The sequence below is a fragment of the Mastigoproctus giganteus genome, chromosome 1 (genome assembly GCF_048544385.1).
Source record: "Mastigoproctus giganteus isolate SK-2022 chromosome 1, ASM4854438v1, whole genome shotgun sequence".
Taxonomy (NCBI): Eukaryota; Metazoa; Arthropoda; class Arachnida; order Uropygi; family Thelyphonidae; genus Mastigoproctus; species Mastigoproctus giganteus.
In genome coordinates this window covers 42,693,451-42,712,916 of record NC_143575.1, presented here as the reverse complement: position 1 = coordinate 42,712,916, position 19,466 = coordinate 42,693,451, and the positions used below count along the sequence as shown (strand labels likewise).

At 38.0% G+C, this 19,466-nt stretch overlaps 1 protein-coding gene across 1 annotated transcript in view; it reads right to left on the bottom strand.

Moving 5' to 3' along the window:
* The window catches only part of HERC2 (E3 ubiquitin-protein ligase HERC2), a 971,627-nt gene that overhangs the window by 414,145 nt on the left and 538,016 nt on the right, over positions 1-19,466 (bottom strand). The window contains exons 50-52 of the mRNA XM_090372402.1: positions 14,661-14,939; positions 7,715-7,796; positions 2,650-2,790 (exon numbers count right to left, since the gene is read on the bottom strand). Coding sequence (XP_090228528.1) covers positions 2,650-2,790; positions 7,715-7,796; positions 14,661-14,939 — 502 coding nt within the window. The remainder of the gene's footprint in view (positions 1-2,649; positions 2,791-7,714; positions 7,797-14,660; positions 14,940-19,466) is intronic.

Sequence of the window (19,466 nt, the reverse complement as noted above, 5' to 3'; positions counted from 1 at the left end):
TTGTTTCACTGGTAAAAAACAGGTCATGACAGAAAAGTGAATGCTCAGGAATTTTCAATGGAGCAGATGTCATGTGAAGTTGTCACTCACTAAGAGAAATAACACAAAATTTCTGGGAAACCAAAACTTTCTTTTGTGTTATTTCTTTTAGTCAGTGTCTGCATGTGGGTGGTGCAAGGTAGGGTTTCCTGGTGCTATTTTGGGTGGCTGTTGTACCTTATGTTGCAGAATCCCATGCCACTGTACTTCTCCAGTTGAGTAATGGTTCTTGTTGTTAATCTTTTTTTAATTTCGGGGTTTTTTTTTTAAATTTTCTTTAATTGCTTAGTTGCAGGTAGCAGTTAACATCTATCAAACATGGTATGCTGCATTTAGCAATAATCTTCAATAGATGGTATAAAAGTAATTTTAGATTTCATTAGTTGGTTTTTTTTTTTTTTTTTTTTTGGTAGTTGTTGGCACATCGGCATCTGTGGCCATAATGCACCTCCAAGGTTTTTGCAGTACTTTGATCCAAGCCCAAGGCGGGATTCAAACCCGGGACCTTTGAGTTGCCAGGCAGGTACTTTACCCACCCGGCTAGCCCGGTCGGCCCATTAGTTGGTCTGTCCATATTTAATTTATACCTTGTTTAACTTAGTTTGCTTTTCATACCTTGATTAAACTTAGTTTGCTTTTTCATACCTTGATTAAACTTAGTTTGCTTTTTCATACCTTGATTAAACTTAATTTGCTTTTTTTTATACCTTCATTAAACTTATTTTGCTATTTTATACCTTCATTAAACTTAGTTTGATTTTAGTTGAATACACACAACTGAGGATTTTGCTGACTCATGTAGAGTGATGTTTTCTAAACTATATAACAAAAAGATATTGCCAACTCATACACAGCAAAGTTTTCTACACTATGTGACCAAAAGTATTCTTACAAAATATGACCAAAAGACATTAAGCTTCTCAAAAAGACAAAAGGATGGACAACAGATGAGACATCTGTCTTTGGGCCTTTCAATGATTTCAAGGATTTCCCTTTGCTAATGTGGCCTTTTGGGCCAGAACAGCGAAAGGAAAATCCATATAAGAGACTACAAAGATGTGGGTTACAAAGTGGAGGAACTAGGTATAATTTTGGAGGGGGAGAGGGCATCTGATGAATGCACCAAAAGAAAAGAGTAGCAAAATGTATGACCACGGAATTCTAATACTGAAATGGGAACAAATAAAATGGATCTCTGAAAGACCTTTATATGTGGCGAGCATGTTGTTGAACACTAGAATAAACTGCACACCTAAATTATTGAGGTTGAGTGTCTGGCAAAATTTAAGGAGCAGCTGGAATTATCACTCTTGACTCACTTTTCCCACCTCCCTTCTGGGGGGGGGGGGGCAAGAATAGTGTAATAAGAGCAGATGTATGGAAAAGCAATTCCCTCCCCTCCATCTATTAATGCTAATTCATTTTGGTTTTGAGTGATTGAGTTCTGATAGCCAACTGATAGAGAGTTACATCTGCAAGTTTTTCAAATTATTGAAGCACTTGGATACAGTCCTAAACAAGTCATCAGCATTGAAGAAACAGCTGACCAACAGAACTTTACAAAGGAATAGAAGAACTTGCTAGGTCACAAGTCATTTAAGAATTAACCAGCTTTTTCTGAGAGGCAATACAGCTTAGGATTTGGAAAATGACTTGCATCAACTGGTGCAATACCACACCAGTTTGCTTACTTTAGACTTCACTGTCTAGAGAGCAAAATTTCTGCCATCCCCTCTCTACCCATCTCTTTCAACTCATGTTCGGTACTAAGTACTATAGGTTTTGATACCATTCATGTTTGGGGTTAACATAAAAATAAAAATTCATCTTACATATCAGCATATAACTTAAAAAAAAAAAAAAAAAAAAAAAACAGAGTGTGTATCTGTATGCACGAAAGATGTTTTATTTCATGTGAAAAAATCTCTGGCGGCACTAGAGTAAAACCATTTAAATTTTTGAATGGTTTGATCGAAAATTACTTACGCTGCTTAGAAGGCTGATGTTGATCAAAATGTTCAGAAGCAAATTTTATTAAAGTCTTCAATTTCTTCATGCATAATATTACTACCCACTTTCTTGCATAATATGCTGCTTTTATTCTTGCATAATATTACTACCAGCTGCTTACTCTACCGAATCAACGTTAGCGAGTGAGTTGGCGTCATTTAGAAAGTGATGTCATTTCAATATCTTAGTATGAACTTACTCTATTGAATCAACTACTTACTCTACCGAATCAACATTAGTGACTGAGTTAGATTTGCTAGTGCCATTTAGGAAGTGAAGTCATTTGCACCATTTAAAATCTAACAGCCACCTAATAGAAAGGGACATCAATTGCATCATTTCCGTAAAAAAATTCGTTAACAATCAACTGCGTCATTTCCGTTACCCTAAGAAAATTTCGTTACCAACAGATTTTACTCTAGTGCCGCCATAGATGTTTTCACATCAAAAATCCATCTTACATATCAGCAAATGACTGTAGTATTCCTTGTTCCAAGGAATACTACAGTCACCTGTGAAATACGAATAACAATTCTCATTTTACTTTTTAAAATATCCTTAAATAATGAAATTTTAGCTACAACTTGAAAGCTAACTTACCAGAATGCACAGCTACCTTTCTGACAACATACTGGCCAAGTGATGTTATCTGTCTGGGTAAAGACATATTATTAGAATGACCAAGACCCAAACGACCACTTGTTCCTTCTCCACAAGCATAAATTTTTCCATCCTGTGAAACTACAAAATAATAAAATTTTTACTTGTGCAATGGTATTAGGAATGCACAGTATATTTTATAGCTTCCATAAATTGTATAAATTGAAATTATTTCCAATTTAGATTTACTTAATGCAATTCTTCAAAGTTGTAAGTAGAGATTATTTTAATGAGTATGCATGAGAGAAAGAATAAGCAAAACAAACTCATAAAATTAATGATCTTTTACATTGCTCACTAAATAAAATAGAATATTACACTAAAGAAATGGAATTTAAAATTCAAAACAATCTGATTTCTGTATTTTTTCTTCATTTAAATCTATGAGAGAAAAGCTATAGTAGGAGCAAAAAAAAAAAAAAAAGGCTAGTCAAGCAGTGGAAAAAAAGCAAGAGCTATGACAAATAATAATTAGCAAAAACTATCTGTTTTTGATGTTATTGGCCAGTTATAGCAGGCCCTAAAGATTGGCCAAAAGGCCATATTGTATAAAGATGATACATTATCAAAAGGCAGAAGTGGATATGAAATAAACATATGCTAATTTAAGCAAATGAAGGGTAGAAATAGTAACCCCACAATTGCCTTCAAATTGCTCTAAGCATTAACAGAGTGTAAAATTTAGAATAAGAAAGTAAAATGGCATAAAGAGAGGAACACAGCATCAGTCAATAGTATTCAGATGCACCAGAAGCATAATTGCACATCCGATAAGGTGTGGTTCGGGTATACCAGTAAGGCATATAGCAAAAAAAGGATAAGTAATAGAAGCAGGCCCAAGATGCAATTCCATATGGTTCTGGGAACTATATCCCCTTTGGGGTTAACAAAGTACCAAGGAATAGAGCTAGTATTAAATAATAATGTTCAATGGATTTAAATTTTTGTTGGCACTCAGTCACAATAGCAAAGATGTGAATCTATTCCTTGGTACTTGAGGCTGTCGCAGACATTCTCTCTGATATGCCAGACAAGCTGTACTTGCTACCTGGGGGGGTCTAAAATGCTGATGGAACTGATATTCAGGTGACGCTCAAGTCAAGTGGACCTAATTTCGGCGAAGTCCAGATGGTCTGTGACAACCAAATCCTCGGCTTGCACCTTCACGGTGGTGGGGGCTGTAAGTAATCCTGGGTATAACTCCAATGCGCAAGCACAGTGTGGGTGACCACCCAGGTGTGAACCAATATAAGCAGGGTTCAAGGTGTAGTGCCCACACCACACAGAGGAATGCCGCTCCTCTGTGTTATCAAGCAATACTAGGTGGTAGATGACTCTCATCAACTGGTGCAATACAACCACTTTGCTTACTGGAGGCTTGAAGTGGTGGAACCCATGTTTAATCTCCACAGCAAAGTTCCGGTCAACCCTCACCATCTCTTCCATCATGCAGTATGAATGATTTCTTTTGAGGTTATGATGAACACCATGGCGAGATCCAAACTTCCTTACATTTCGAGGGTACAGCTCTAAAACGGTGTTCATAGGATGGCTGCTGGTTAGTAGGACCAAATCTATTGGTAACTCTAAGAGGTTTCTGGATCAGCTAGTGTATAATATAATTGCCTCTACTCTGGCAGACAATGACTGGAAGGAGTCCGAGTAGTGTGTATTCAGGGAACATTGTAGAGGCCATATTATGTTAAGGATCTGAGTATATTCTTACCATGTGTACGCCATATCCAAAAAATTCACCACCTTTTCTTCCTACTGAATACATAAATTGTCCAACTAATAAAGCAAACTTATCTGCAAAAAGATTGAAACCTCCCAAACACTTCCTAGTTCATTTCATAAATATATGTGGTCTCAGTTCTAATCTCAATGTTGTCCATTTCCACTGACAGTTTGCCAAACCCTATGTACTTTTTCTGACAGAATCTCAGTTATCGGTTGATTCAACAGCTGCTCATCTCAGTTGCCCAAATTATTCGCTATATGATTCTTTTCGCCTCAAAGGTGGTATTTGTGCACATGTCCCTCCCGATATTCCCTGTCAGTGATTTGGTAATTTGGAATCTCCTCTTTTCAATCTTCTCTGGCTTAAAATATCTCTAACTCATCCTGTTAAATTCATCTGTCATCTCTACCGTTCTTCAAACTCTACTAATCACTTGGAACTTTTTGACTTCTGCTCTTTGCAACTAGACTTTCTCCAGTCCAACTTTCCTAACAGTGAGGCAATTTTCCTTGGTAATTTTAAAGTTCACAACTCCAGCTGGCTTCCGTTTTCTAGTTACAGAGCCCCAGCTGGTCGAGATGCTGAGGCTTTTGCACTTCCTAATGACCTCGCACAGACTGTTCATTTACCTACCACAATACCGGACAATCGAAATCATACAACCAACATGCATGATCTTTTTCTCACAAACAACCCTTCTAAGTACATGGTCAAAGTGAGTGGTCCTGTAGGCACCTCAGATCACAACTTGGTGACTGTCTCTTCTCCAATGGAGCCTTTATCTCATGGCTATTCCCAACCTCGTGTTGTTTGGCATTACAAGAATGCAAAATGAGATGATCTGCGAGATTCCTTTTCTTCTTTTCCTTGGTCGGATTACTGTTTCAAAACTTCAGATGTCAACATTTGCTCAGATCGTGTCAGTGAAATCATTCTTTTAGGAATGAAATCCTTTATTCCACACTCCACTTTAAAATCTTGTCCTTTATCTAAACCTTGGTTTTCCAATAAATGTGCTAAGGCTGTTCAAGAGAAGAATGTTGCATTTGGCTTGTTTCCAATTTTTCAGTTTCATTTACTGTCTACACCAGAGCTCACAAAAATTGTAAAGCAGTTATTAATCAGTCCAAATTAGATTTTGAACAGGCTAAGAGTAGAAAACTTGCTTCTTACCCTAATGGTAGCCGAGAATTCTGGTCTCTTGGCAAAGCTATTAGCCGCAGCTTTTGCCCATCTCTGCTCCCACCTATGTCTAAACCAGATGGTTCTATTGTCACTTCAGCCAAGGATAAAGTCAACCAGCTAGCATCCCATGTATTAATGATCTTGGCAAAACACTTCCCACCATTCGCAACACGCTCTATTCGATGCCTCCTGTGGTCTTCCGTGAAAAGGATGACAGAAGGATTTTGACGAATCTTGATGCTAATAAAGTTCCAGGTCCTAATGGTATTTCTCCACTTGTTCTCAAAACCTGTGCTCCTGAACTTACTCCTGTCCTTTGCCGCCTTTTTTCACTTTCTTATTCCAAAGGTGTTTTCCTTCTGCTTGGAAATTTGCTCATATCCAGCCAGTTCCTAAAAAGGGTGACAAATCCTTCCCATACAATTATCGTCCCATTGCAATTACTTCTTCTCTTTCTAAAATAATGGAGAAATCAATTAACCATTAACTCTTAAACTATCTAGAAATCTTCTGTCTGATCAACGATTGCCAGTATGGATTCCATCAGTGTCAATCCACTGGTGATATTCTGGCTTATGTTACCTATTTATGGATAAATTCAATGGAAAAGTTCAGTGAAACAAAAGCAGTTGCTCTTGACATCTCAAAGGCTATCGATCATGTTTGACATAAAGGTTTTCTAAACAACTTCCATATTATGGTTTGGTAACTGTTTTTTGTAATTGGTTATCCAGTTTTCTTTCTGAATGCTCACTCAGGGTGATGGTAGATGCTCTGTCTTCTAACTTCTCCACTAATGCTCTAATGCTGGTGTTCCCCAAGGTTCAGTTCTTTCCCCAACTCTTTTCCTCTTGTATATTAATGACCTTCTTCCACTGACCGAAAATCCTATCCATAGCTTTGCAAATTGCATTCCCCTTTCCAGTTTGAGAAACTTTGCCCTGCTCAATCAGCTTCAACCTCTCGAATATCTGCTACCAATTCCTTAAATGCCGATCTTCAGGTGATTCTCCGGTGGGGCAAAGACAACATAGTTGATTTCAATCGTTCTAAAACTCCTTCAAACCTTATCTTTGGTAACACACCGATTTCTAGCAAGATGATATCTCTTTTGGGGATTACCCTGACTTCTAATCTCTCTCTTGGCACGAGCATATTACAAATATTTTTTCCTCTGCATCTAAAAAAATTCAGTTTTCACTTTCACTCTTTTTCACTTCAACTCTGTACAAATTGCAAATCCACCCTACCATGGTTGTTTGTTTGTTATTTGGTTTTTAGGAGCATTAGCAACTAAGGCCATATTGCTCCGGGATATGCGGTGGTCATTCCCTGACCTTTCCACATCTTCCGTATTTGGTGGTGACGGGCTTGAACCTCGGTCTAATCAAGAAGCGTGTGCTACGCACTGCTGCTGCTCCTTCCCACCTGGCTACGGAGGTGCCCCCCTACCATGGAATATTGTTCTGACATCTGGGGGTGGTGCCCCCAAAACCTCTCTCAGGTTTCTACATTCAATTCGGGCAGTTAGGTTAATTAATGACTCATCTCTAACAGAGTATTTCCACTATCTTCTCATAAATGTTCTGTTTCTGCTAGTGCCTTTTCCACAGATACTTCCATGGGCACTGTTCTTCTGAATTGGCTTCTATAATTCCCATTCAATGTCTCCTTTTAAAACAGTCCAAACACGTGCCGCCACCATCCAACATCCATTTACTGTTCAACTTCAAACTCACAGAACCAACTTTTCATCTTCTCATTTATTCATTAAACTGCTGTATTCTGGAACAACCTTCCTTTATACGTATTTCTTGAAAATTAGTCTACAGAAGTTCAAGTCTAATGTCAACAAATATCTTCTTTCGTCTTCTCATCCTCCAACCCTTCAAGGGTACTAAGTACAATAGGTTCTAATACCTCTAGTGTTTGGGGTTTTCATTTAAAAAAAAAAAAAAAATTCCAAAATAATTAATATTGGTATTCTGTAATGTTCATAACAAATAAATATTGACAAAAAGAATTCCTATAATTTAAAAATATTTCGAGGATAAAAATGCAGTTCAATGAATACCTTACCAATAAAAAGACTTTTAGACCCTCCAGCAATATATACTGGCTTGATACCAGATAGTGTTTCAGAAAACACTGGCAGTTTGATCTGGGAAAAGAGAAAATTATTTTAGTTGTAGAGAATAATATGAAGTTGGAATAATTTTTTTAAAATTTGTTTCAATTTAATCAATTTGCAAAATAATATTGAGTGACTGAAATTATGGTAATATAACTCTGACATGAAAAAAGAAACACTGAATATGGTTGAATTAAAAACAAAGGAATTTACATTTTAACTTGATATATTACACTGATTATACTGTTATTATATTGCTTTTATTATTATCATTTCCATGATGCGCAACATGGAGGAATTGCATATCAGCCTAGAGAATTTTTTTAGAAATAGAACCATGGAGTATCGAATTATAACAAAAGTACAGCATAACTGCTACAAAACCACTATATAAATTGATATGAAATGTGAGGTACTACTAGAAAATATGAACTTAGAACTAAACAGGTTTGATTTATCTGGTGTTCTTTATAAAAAAATAAAAAGAATAATTAAAGAATAAGAGAGAAGGATAAGAATTAAATAAGTAAAAGAATAAGACAAAATAAAAGAAAAAGGAATAATAATAAATGGCTTAAATCCCTCATTAGCAAGAGCACATGATGCAAGAAAGCAAGCTTATATAGCATCAGCCAAAGGAAAAAAAAAAAAAACCCTTATTGCACCCATCCGCTCGGTCCAAATGTTTGGCTAGTTAGTTCTGCAGTGAATCTATTTAAGCTATCAACTTCTACAACAACAACAACAACAACAACAGATGGAAGTTTGTTCCAGCAATCAACCACCCGCTGGCTAAAGGCAAACTTCCACACATCCATCCTACAACTTTCCTTCCTCAATTTGAATTTATGCCCTCTCAGGTGATTCTGAGCATGAGGAAGAATCCCATCAGCATTGAGCATGCTCAAACCATTCGAGGCTTTATACACCTCAATCAGATCACCTCGCCGGTGCCTAGTCTCCAGACACTGTAATTTGCAAAACTTAAGCCTTTCTTTGTAAGAGCAACCCTTTGTTCCATTCACTAATCTTGTTGCTCTTCTCTGTACTCGTTCAAACAGCTCGACATCCTTCTTAAAATGAGGCCTCCAGACCTGTATACAGTACTCAAGGTGTGGCCTAACCATTGCCTTATACAAGGGGATAATCACCTCCTTTTTCCTGCTAGAAAAATTCCTGTATATCATTGACAAGACACGTGAGCTACTCTTGCAGACCATCTACACTGCTCAAAAAAATTCATATCTGCCTGTACAATTACCCCCAAGTCCTTTTCACTCTCTACCATATATTTATATGTATATATGTATCCCATGCATTTTTCTTCTCTGCCACATGTCTAATTAGTTCATCTGACATGTCAGTGTAGAACCACACAGTTGACACATTACTCTGGTGTTTCTGCTTCCCATATGCAGTACTTTACATTTGTCAATGTTAAACTTCAGTTCCCACCTCTCATCCCATCTACTCAACTTTTCTAGATCCTGTTGCAACAGCGTGCTGTCATTAGTATCATTAACAACCCTGCCGACCTTTGTGTCGTCTCCAAACTTGGACATTAAGCCTGATATACTATCATCAATATCATTAATGAATACAGAAAACAACAATGGACCCAACAATGGACCCTGGGGGGGGGGGGGACTCCACTAATAACATTAGTTGTTTTAGCCATATTTAGCCGCTTTATTGACCATTTTTTACATCAAATTATTTTCTATAAGTAGCTTATAGACCTAGTCAGGATTGTTAGTTTATTCTGAATTGAGACAGCGAGATTTGAAAGTTAATTAATACTTAAGTGTCCGTAGATTTACAGTTCCTAACTTGCCGCCTTTGTCATACGATACGTTATATACTGAACTAGATAGCATTAGCATAGTATAGTATAATATTGTCAGTTGATCGGTAGAATCTATTAAACTTATTGAACTTCGTTGTCAATTAAATTGTACTTTTAACTAAATACATATAATGACTTGGATTACAAACGTAACATAATTAATTAATACATAACTGATACGGAAGTTATATAAAGGGAACTCGTAGATAATTAATACTTGACACAGAAAAATATATAAAAGTAAAGTAAAGTGCAGCCATTATCAACCCACTGCAGGATGGAAGCCTCCTCAACTTTTCATGCTGAGGGAAATGGACCGTAATCTGCCACACTGGTCCAGTGTGGGTTGGCAGATCGACCGTATTCAGCAGTCAGGGGCTTGAACCCCGGTCTACTCAAAGAGCGTGTGCTATGCACTCCCGCTCCTGCCCACTCGGCTACGGAGGCCGTTAGTAGAAAAATATATATACCGTTATAACTGTGTTGGGATACAAGTTTAGGGTTATAATTTTGAACTGAAATTGAAATTTTATTGAAATTAATCGAAATCATAACTCAGACCACAGCAGCAAAGCAAAAGGCTCAAGCTAATGGAAGTGCTGTGGCTCAGAGGAAAACTGAGGGGGGCAGTTGCTTTCTGAATCACAGCCTTTTAAAATGCACTGCTTGCATGATGTTTGTGGAGCATTCAGGTACGGGACATGATATTGCCATGGGGGATGTCTTTGGGTGTGCGTGATGCAAGGAGTGTAACGAAATCAGGCAACAACTCAGCGTTGTTATGGCCTATATGAGAGCTTGAAGGACAGCGTGGATGCCTTCGAAGGAACTAAATTGAGGGGCCCATCAAGCTCTCAGCTGCCCATATCAACACCAGAGCTTGCACTTGGTCATCACGCAACACAGCGCAACCCCCAAGGCAGAATGCGCTGGTCCCACAGGAACTAGTAGTTGTTGGTGACTCTATTGTCAGGGAAACGGGGAACATGATTTGTAAAAAGGATAGGTGGAACAGGACCAGGATATGTCTGCAAAGGCTGCTGACGTTGTAGAGCGGATATCATCTTTTAAGGGCACAAAAGGTGATATAGTTGTACACGTTGGCACTAATGATATCAAGAGTAGGAGACTGGCAGAATAACTTAACAAGTACAGGTACAACGTCACTGTTGAAAAAAAGCCGTGAATTAGGGTTGAATTTGAAAGTGTCTGCAATTCTGCCCAGACACGATAGGAGGGAGTATATGATGAGAGCCATGTAGATCAATTCGGCCCTGGAAAGATTGTGCAAGGCTCAAGGGGTAGAATTTTTTTCAGCCTGGACTGTACTTGTTCTTGTTAACAGGAGAGACTGCTTCTACAGGGATGGGATACACTTAAATAGAAAGGGTGTAAGAATATTTGCTGATGCTATCGAGACAGTGTTAGGTGGGTCGGAAAACTGTTAGCTTGGAGGGGGGGACACAAAGACTAATAGGCTAACAGTAGCCACTGGCAGAGGTGAAAGTGATTCTTGCACTGCTTCTATTGGAATGAGCAGAAGCCTGAAAAACAAGATGCAGGATATTTCAGAGACTGGTGGGAGTCATTGCGGTACAAGTAAACACATGGGTTGTGTTAGGGTAGCTAAGAATAGAAACAGGTGCATGTATACTTGAGTGTTCACCAATGCTAGGAGTTTAGTAAATAAATTTGATGAATTTGAGGTATTGCTCAAAACATCAAAGGCAGATATTGTTGGGATATCAGAGACATGGTGTCACACAGATATAAGGAATGCAGAACTGGAATTTGGGGAGTACAACGTCTACAGAAAGGATAGACAGGATAGGAAGGGAGGAGGGGTTATGTTATTAGTTAAGAAACACAAAAGCCAAGGAAGTGAAGCAAGTCGACATCGCTGGACAGTGCAGTGTCGAGTCAGTTTGGTGTGACATAAGCATTGGGAGATCAAAATTGAGAGTAGGAGTGTGCTATAGGCCTAATAACTCTGATGAGTATAATAAGAAACTGTACAGAGAAATAGAGTGGGCCAGTACATCAGAAAGTCTATAATGGGGGATTTTAATTTCCCAGATATTGACTGGAATTTGTGGGCTGGTCACTCACACACTAGCAAGGCTTTTGTGGATTTATTGGATGACTTTTCTACATCAGCATGTTCGGGAGGCAATTAGAGGGAGTAATACTCTTGATCTGATTATCAGTAGTGATTCTTCATGCATCAAGAATCTGCAGCAGATAAAGGAACCACTAGGTGGCAGTGATCACAGTGTGCTGAAGTGGGATTTACTCAAAGAGGTAACTACCATCAGGGGTAAAGGGAAGGGTTTTTGCTTTCGTAAAGGCGACTACGATGGTCTGACACAGTATTTAAATTCTATACAGTGGGACCAACTGATGATGTTACCAACAGCAAATTCAAAATGGGAAGCATTCAAAGAACTTATCTTGGAAGCTACTAGACTTTACATACCAACTAAGAAATATTGTTCAAGGTTTAGGCCTAAATGGATGTCAGATGAACTAATGAGACATATGGCAGAGAAGAAAAATGCAAAGGTGCCTAGGGTGGGCAGGAGCAGCAGTGCGTAGCACATGCTTCTTGATTAGACCGAGGTTTGAGCCCATGACCACTAAATAGGGAGGATGCAGTAAGATCAGGGAATGACCACCGCATATCCCTGGAGCAATATGGCCTTAGTTGCTAATGCTCCAAAAAAAAACCCAAACAATAACAATACAAAAGCAAACACCCTTCCCTTTACCCTTGCTGGTAGTTACCTCTGAGTAAATCCCACTTCGGCACACTGTGATCACTGCCCCCTAGTGGTTCCTTTATCTGCAGATTCTTAATGCATGAAGAATCACTACTGATAATCAGATCAAGAGTATTACTCCCTCTAGTTGCCTCCCGAACATGTTGCTGTAGAAAACAATCATCCAATCAATAAGTCCACAAAAGCCTTGCTAGTGTGTGAGTGATCAACCCACAAATTCCAGTCAATCTATAGATAAATAATAGTATCATATACTATAGGTAAAAAATATTAATTACAGTGGACTGTCAAGACGATACTCTTTTTGCTTCCTACCAAGAAAAACAAAAACCAGAAAGACATCAAAATGCAGAGCTCCATGGGCACAAAACAGAGTTATCAAAAATAAAAGCACAGCTAAAATTACTTGCTATTATCATAGGAAAGTGACAGCCAGATTGCTCTACTGTTTGTGGAATCATGTGCACTTTTGTATTGTTTTAGATTTATTTGTTTCTTTGTAAACTAGTGAGGATTTGGGGGGAAAAAACCAACTGAAGATTTAATTCACAGAAGCAGTCCTCTGTAAGTAATATTTTTAATCTACTATCAGTGACTTATTAAATACAATTATAAAAGAGTAATGCAAACAAAATTTCCTATTAGGAAATTTTGTTTGCATTAGTCTTTCACAAACACATTGAAATCTCATCTAGAGTATCGCTATGAATCCAATAACAGCATTTCTTAATTAAAAATAAGTTATTTCTGTTAATTATACTGCTTTTATAATTCAGTTTTACTTCCTTTACTGTGAACATCTCCAAAAAGTATTGTTGGGAAGCATTGTTTAAAGTTTGTTAGATTGAAGTACCCCTCTAAATCATTTTTATCCTTCACAATGCTGCAGTTCATCCTCTACAGTTGAATGAATTGCATCCCAACATCAGTTTATTTCTGCCACCAAACACAACCTCAGTGCTGCAGCTAATGGATCACAGAGTGTTATAGCAACTATCAGAGCATACTATCCATGCAGGACATTTCCTCAAACTATTAGATAAGGATAGTGTAATGATGAAGGATTTCTGGAAGCATTTCTAAACTACTTCAACAATGCAATAAATCACAGGTGGCAGTGATCAATGAATATGAATATGAATGGTGTTTGAAGAACTTGTGACCTCAACATGCCAACTACAAGGGTTCAAGATACATATTAGGGAAGATATCAACTAAAGCTCTCAATCTTGCCCATCAACAGGATTTGAGTGTGATACTGAAGATGGTGAAAATCTCCTCAACTGAAGCTGAAAAACAAGGAATTAATAAGTCTGCAGGCCCAGAGAGTTGTGGAGGAGAGTCAAGATGATAATGGAGAGTGGAACCACCATAAACACTCTACAACAACAAAAAAAAAAAAAAAAAAGGGGTGACTCATTCAAGTTATTTGCTTTGTTGTGAAGGAACTCAAAGGAATAGCAATCTTTCAGAGAAAGGATCCTGATACTGTCAGCAAGGTGAACAGAGCCATCCAAGATGGCTTAGTTTGTCTTGTTACAGGAACATCTATAATGAAAATAAAAAGGCTGATGTGCAGATGTACCCATCCTCCAGTCCATTTAGAATTAATCAATTAGCCAGTATACTAATAGCAATGCCCACTTACATGAGTAAGCCAAGGCTAGGACTTAAAGTATATGATGTTCACTGTAAAATTATATTTTATGATTTATACTAGTATTTTGTGTTTTCCTTATTTAGGGTTTAAGTAAAACATCACAAGAATAGATAAGCTACACACTTTATCAGTTGCCAGACTATTCCATGTGATTTTAAGTGATCCAGACTATTAGACTTTATCATTGGAGAAGTGAACCCTTATATATGTACATTTGAGCTGATTTCGATGTTGCACAGGCTGAGAAGCCTGGCATAATTTAATGAAGGGAAACCTCACCTGAGAAATGGCTAACTAAAGCTGTAAGTGAAAAGGTCTAAACCAGCTGCACTGAAGAGACAGAAAAACAGCTGAGAATAGTGACACAATGTAAATGGAAATAGTCCTCACTCAGGAAGTGGCATTTATTCAAGAAATGCATTGAAATCACCACTCTATGATTTTGATGCATTTCTACACATTCTGTTATATTAAAACTTATTTTATTCAGTTCAAAACATATATACCAATCATCTTGGGTGGAAACTATGATACTATTTACCAAAAATTTTGATATTTAGTCACAAATTCATGAAAATTATATTCAAAACATAAGAATTTCTCTTTACCTTTGATCCTTTCAATCCTCCTAACTGATCTTTATCATTAAGACCCCACACAAAAACTTTAGTTTGAAGATCCCTTTTGGTTTCTCCTTTACCTCTTTTTGCTACCAATACAGCAGGTTCTTCTTCAGTTTCTTCACCACCAGAAGCCAAAAAAGGAAAGTTAGCAACTAAATCATCATCTTCAGTTCTTAGCCGTCCAAGAATAGATAAACCATGTACTTTGCAGTCAATGCCTCCACTGCGACATTGTTTAATAGCAATTTCTATAAATCTGTAATACTAAGCACAGAAAGTGAAAACTTTGTTGTAATATTTTCTGCATAAAGAAAAATAATTTACACAAACAATAGTAACAAATTGAAATTCTTCACCCAACAGCACACAAAATTAAACAAAATATCTCAATGCACAGTGTTATTTTTACTGAAGAAACAGAGGTATTCCAGATACCCCTGCAAAAAAGATAACAAGCATGCAGCTTGATCTTATAGTAATGAAATTCCAACCCATGAAGTTTCTATATAAACTTGTAATTAGTTCCAAGCAAAGGTCCTTTTTTTTATTAGTGATGCTAGCAATAAAAAGGAAGCCCTGCATGATTAGCTAATTAATAATATTTCTTATAGTCTAAAAAATACACAGAGGAAAATTGTGTGGGATGAATATAAATTATCAGAGGAGATATAGGCTGCAATCAACTCACAAAAGGGGTTAGGCAGGCTGCGGCATATTACAAGAAATCATTGGCTAGAAATGTGAAGAATAATATCAAAGGTATGTTTGTTTATGTTAATAGAAGGAAAGGAATGAAACACATTGGACCACTAGACAGGAATGGCATAACTATTGATGATCCTGTTCTGGTTGCTGACAAACTGAATAACTATTTTGCATCTACATTAACACATGAAATGTGTGAATGTAATAGTATTCAACACCAGTTCGGGTCTGGTGAAAAAAAAAATCACACCATTTCATACCTGTCCAGTTTCTCCTTAAATTTATTCAACCTATCAACTTCCACAATGACAGATGGAAGTTTGTTCCAGCAATTAACCACCCGCTGGCTAAAGGCAAATTTCCGCACATCTATTCTACATCTGTCCTTTCTTAATTTGAATTTATGCCCCCTTAGGTTCGTAATCTGAACAAGTGGAAGGATCCCATCAGAATTCAGCGTGCTCAACCCATTCAAGGCCTTATATACCTCAATCAGATCACCGCGCAGGTGCCCAGTCTCCAGCCACTGCAATTTGCAGAACTTAAGCCTCTCTTGGTAAGAGGATCCCTTCATTCCCCTCACCAATCTTGTTGCCCTTCTCTGTACACGCTCAAGTAAATCTACATCCTTCCTAAAATGAGGCCTCCAGATCTGTACGCAGTACTCAAGCCGTGGCCTGACCATTGCCTTATACAGAGGGATATTCACCTCCTTTTCCCTGCTAGCAAAATTCCTATATATCATTGACAAAACCCCATGACCTGCCCTGGCAACCTGTCTGCATTGCTCAGAAAACTTCATATCTGACTGCACAATTACTCCCAGGTCTTTTTCATTTTCTACCACCTTAAGTGTAGTACCACACAGTTGGTACGTTTCTCTGGGGTTACTTCTACCCAGTACTTTGCATTTGTCAAGGTTAAACTTCAGTTGCCACTTCTTAGCCCATCTGCCCAAATTATCTAGATCCTGTTGCAGTAGCACACTGCCATTACTGTCATTAACAACCCTGCCAACCTTTGTATCATCTGCAAACTTCGACATTAAGCCTCATATACCTTCATCAATATCATTGATAAATAAACAAAACAACAGTGGACCCAACACCGAACCCTGTGGAACTCTACTAATAACATTAGTCCACGAAGAGCAGCACCCATTGATTACCACCCTCTGTCTTCTCCCACTTAACCATCCTTTTATCCATTGTAGCAACTTACCCTTAATACCATTCTGCTCCAATTTGTACAATAGTCTTTCATGCACAACAGTGTCAAAAGCTTTCCTGAAATCCAAATATATGATATCAAAATTATTTTTTGCATCCAGTTCCTTTGTAACCACATCATAATATCCTATCAAATTTGTCAGACAAGACTTTCCTTAACAAACCCATGCTGTGTCTGAATTATTGCTGCAGTCTTGTCTAGATGATCCTGCAATGCATCTTTAACCAGTGACGCCATTATTTTACCCGGAACAGAAGTTAAACTAACTGGTCTGTAATTACTCGTGTCACCCTTCGATCCCCTTTGTGAATTGGGGATACATTTGCACATCTCCAGTCTGTGGAAACATCCCCTGAGTCCAAGGGGGGCTCTCATAATAATAGCTAAGGGTTTGCTTAGTTGCTTTGCTGCCTCCTTTAATATAATTGAATACATCCCATCCACCCCAGGTGCTTTTCTTATGTTTAACTTCAACAATTTCTCCTCCACTTTGTTCTCGGTTATTACAAAATCATTAAGTATCCTGCTACAATTTGATAACATTCTGCCATTTTCGAACCTTCATAATTTCTCATGTGTGAATGTAGATGCAAAATACTCATTCAGTTTGTTTGCTATCTGAGCAGGATCATCAACAGTCGAACCATCGATGTCAAGTGGACCAATCAGATTCATCCCCTTCCTTTTAGACTTTATATAAGTAAAGAAATCCTTGCTGGCTGTTTTTCTTAGCATCTTTTGCCAAGGATTTCTCGTAATCTGCCTTCACTTGCCTAACCTCCTTTGTGACTTGATTACAGACTAGCTTATATCTGACATAGGCTTCTGAGTCGCTTGATAATTTATATGCATCCCATGCATTTTTCTTCTCTGTTACGAGTCTCATTAGTTCATTAGATAACCATTTAGGCCTAAAACTTGAACAATATTTCTTATTAGGTATGAAAATTTTAGTAGCATCCATGATTAATTCCTTGAATGCTTCCCACTTAGAATTTACTGTTGGTATTGGTAATATTGTCAGTTGATCCCACTGTACAGAATTTAAAAACTTTCTGAGACCACTGTACTCACCTTTACGGAAGTAAAAACCCTTTCCTTTACCCCTGATGGTAATTAAATCTTTAAGTAAATCCCACATCCGTACACTGTGATCACTGCCACCTAGTGGTTCCTTTATCTGCAAATTCTTAATAAACGAATGATCCCTGCTGATAACCAGATCAAGAGTATTACTCTCTCTCTTGTTGCCTCTCGAACATGCTGCTGCAGAAAACAATCATCCAATAAATCCACAAAAGTCTGACTAGTGTGTGTGTGACCAGCCCACAAGTTCCAGACAATATCTGGGAAGTTAAAATCCCCCACTTTTAAGACATTCCGATTTATTAGCCAACTCTATTTCTCTATACAATAGTTCATTGTACTCATTGAAGTCATTAGGCCTATAATACACTCCTACTCTTATTTTTGCTTTCGCAGTGCTTATGTCACACCAAACTGATTCAATAGTGGACTGTTCATCTATATCAACTGGATGCACTTCTTTTGATTTTATGTTTTTCTTAATTAACAGCATAACACCTCCTCCCTTTCTATCCTGTCTTAGATTTATATTCACCGTTTGTGATGAGTGATTATCAAAGTACGTTTTTTTTTTTCCTTTTAATTCATCCAGTAATTTCAGATTTTCTGGCAGTATTGCTATAGTTAAATTGGACCTTGTTTGCCATTGTGACTACAGTGTGTGTTCCTTTACCCATTGGAGCCCACATACCGCGAAAAGTAAGCGGTCAGCTTCTCACCATCCGACTTAATCCTAGCCTGAAGGAATGTTCCTTGGTTAATAAGTACTCTGCTTTTATCTTGTCGGCAACCTTGTTATATTGCTCCCTGTAGTGTTTAGTGAATTTTGGGTACAATGCCATTGAAAAATATGCAACCCTATTCAAGCTGCGAAAAACCTTCTGACTGCCTGATAAAATGTACATCATGCCAGCTTCTTTTTTGCAATTTTTGTAGTGGCATAAAAGATTTAAAACGGACTGCACAACTTAGGAAAATCAAAATGGAGATGTGCACTCAGCTGCAAGCAAAACAGAGATTCGTTAGATATAGATGACACATTGGCTGTTCCCTTGGTGCACTTGCCTCCCCCCCACAGTCTCTCCCTCTGGAATGCTGAATGATGTTACCACGCATAACAATTCCACTCGCAGTGAACCGGCTAGAAACAGAAAGTTTTTTCCTGGGGCTACTGATAATTGTACTCAAATGGAATCACAGGCTTCAGTCAGCTGCGCTTTTCGTGGGTGTAACACTGAGAAACTTGAAATTATTGAAGGCATTCTATGAAACCTGCATTCAGAAAATAGTTTGCTAAGGGAACATCTGAGCCAGCTTGAAGACTATCAACGAAAGTCCTTGAGCCTACTACAAGATCTCTTGCCCATGAACACTAGGCTCCCCTGTCCCATCCCACATGAATGTCCATCTCCTTCACCTGAGTCATTGCTACTACCTAAAACGGAAATAGTTGCTCTAAAGACAGCGCCTATAGTGCCATGCTAAAATCTACGAAACAGAACTCTGGGAATGCAGACATGAATGGAGCAGAACAATGCCAGATGCCCGGACATGCACCAACGCAAGCATCCCCATGCCAACGGCATTACAGAAACATCAAGACCACCTTGATTGGCACAAGAGTAGTTAATACTAGCCTCAGAATATGAAATCGCCAAGCAAACAGCAATGCTCATGCGAATATTTTCATTAGCAGGGTGGATCAGTTGACAAAAGTTGAATAAATAGAGCACTATTGAAGGAACGAGGCATACCTGGTAAGCCTTTCAA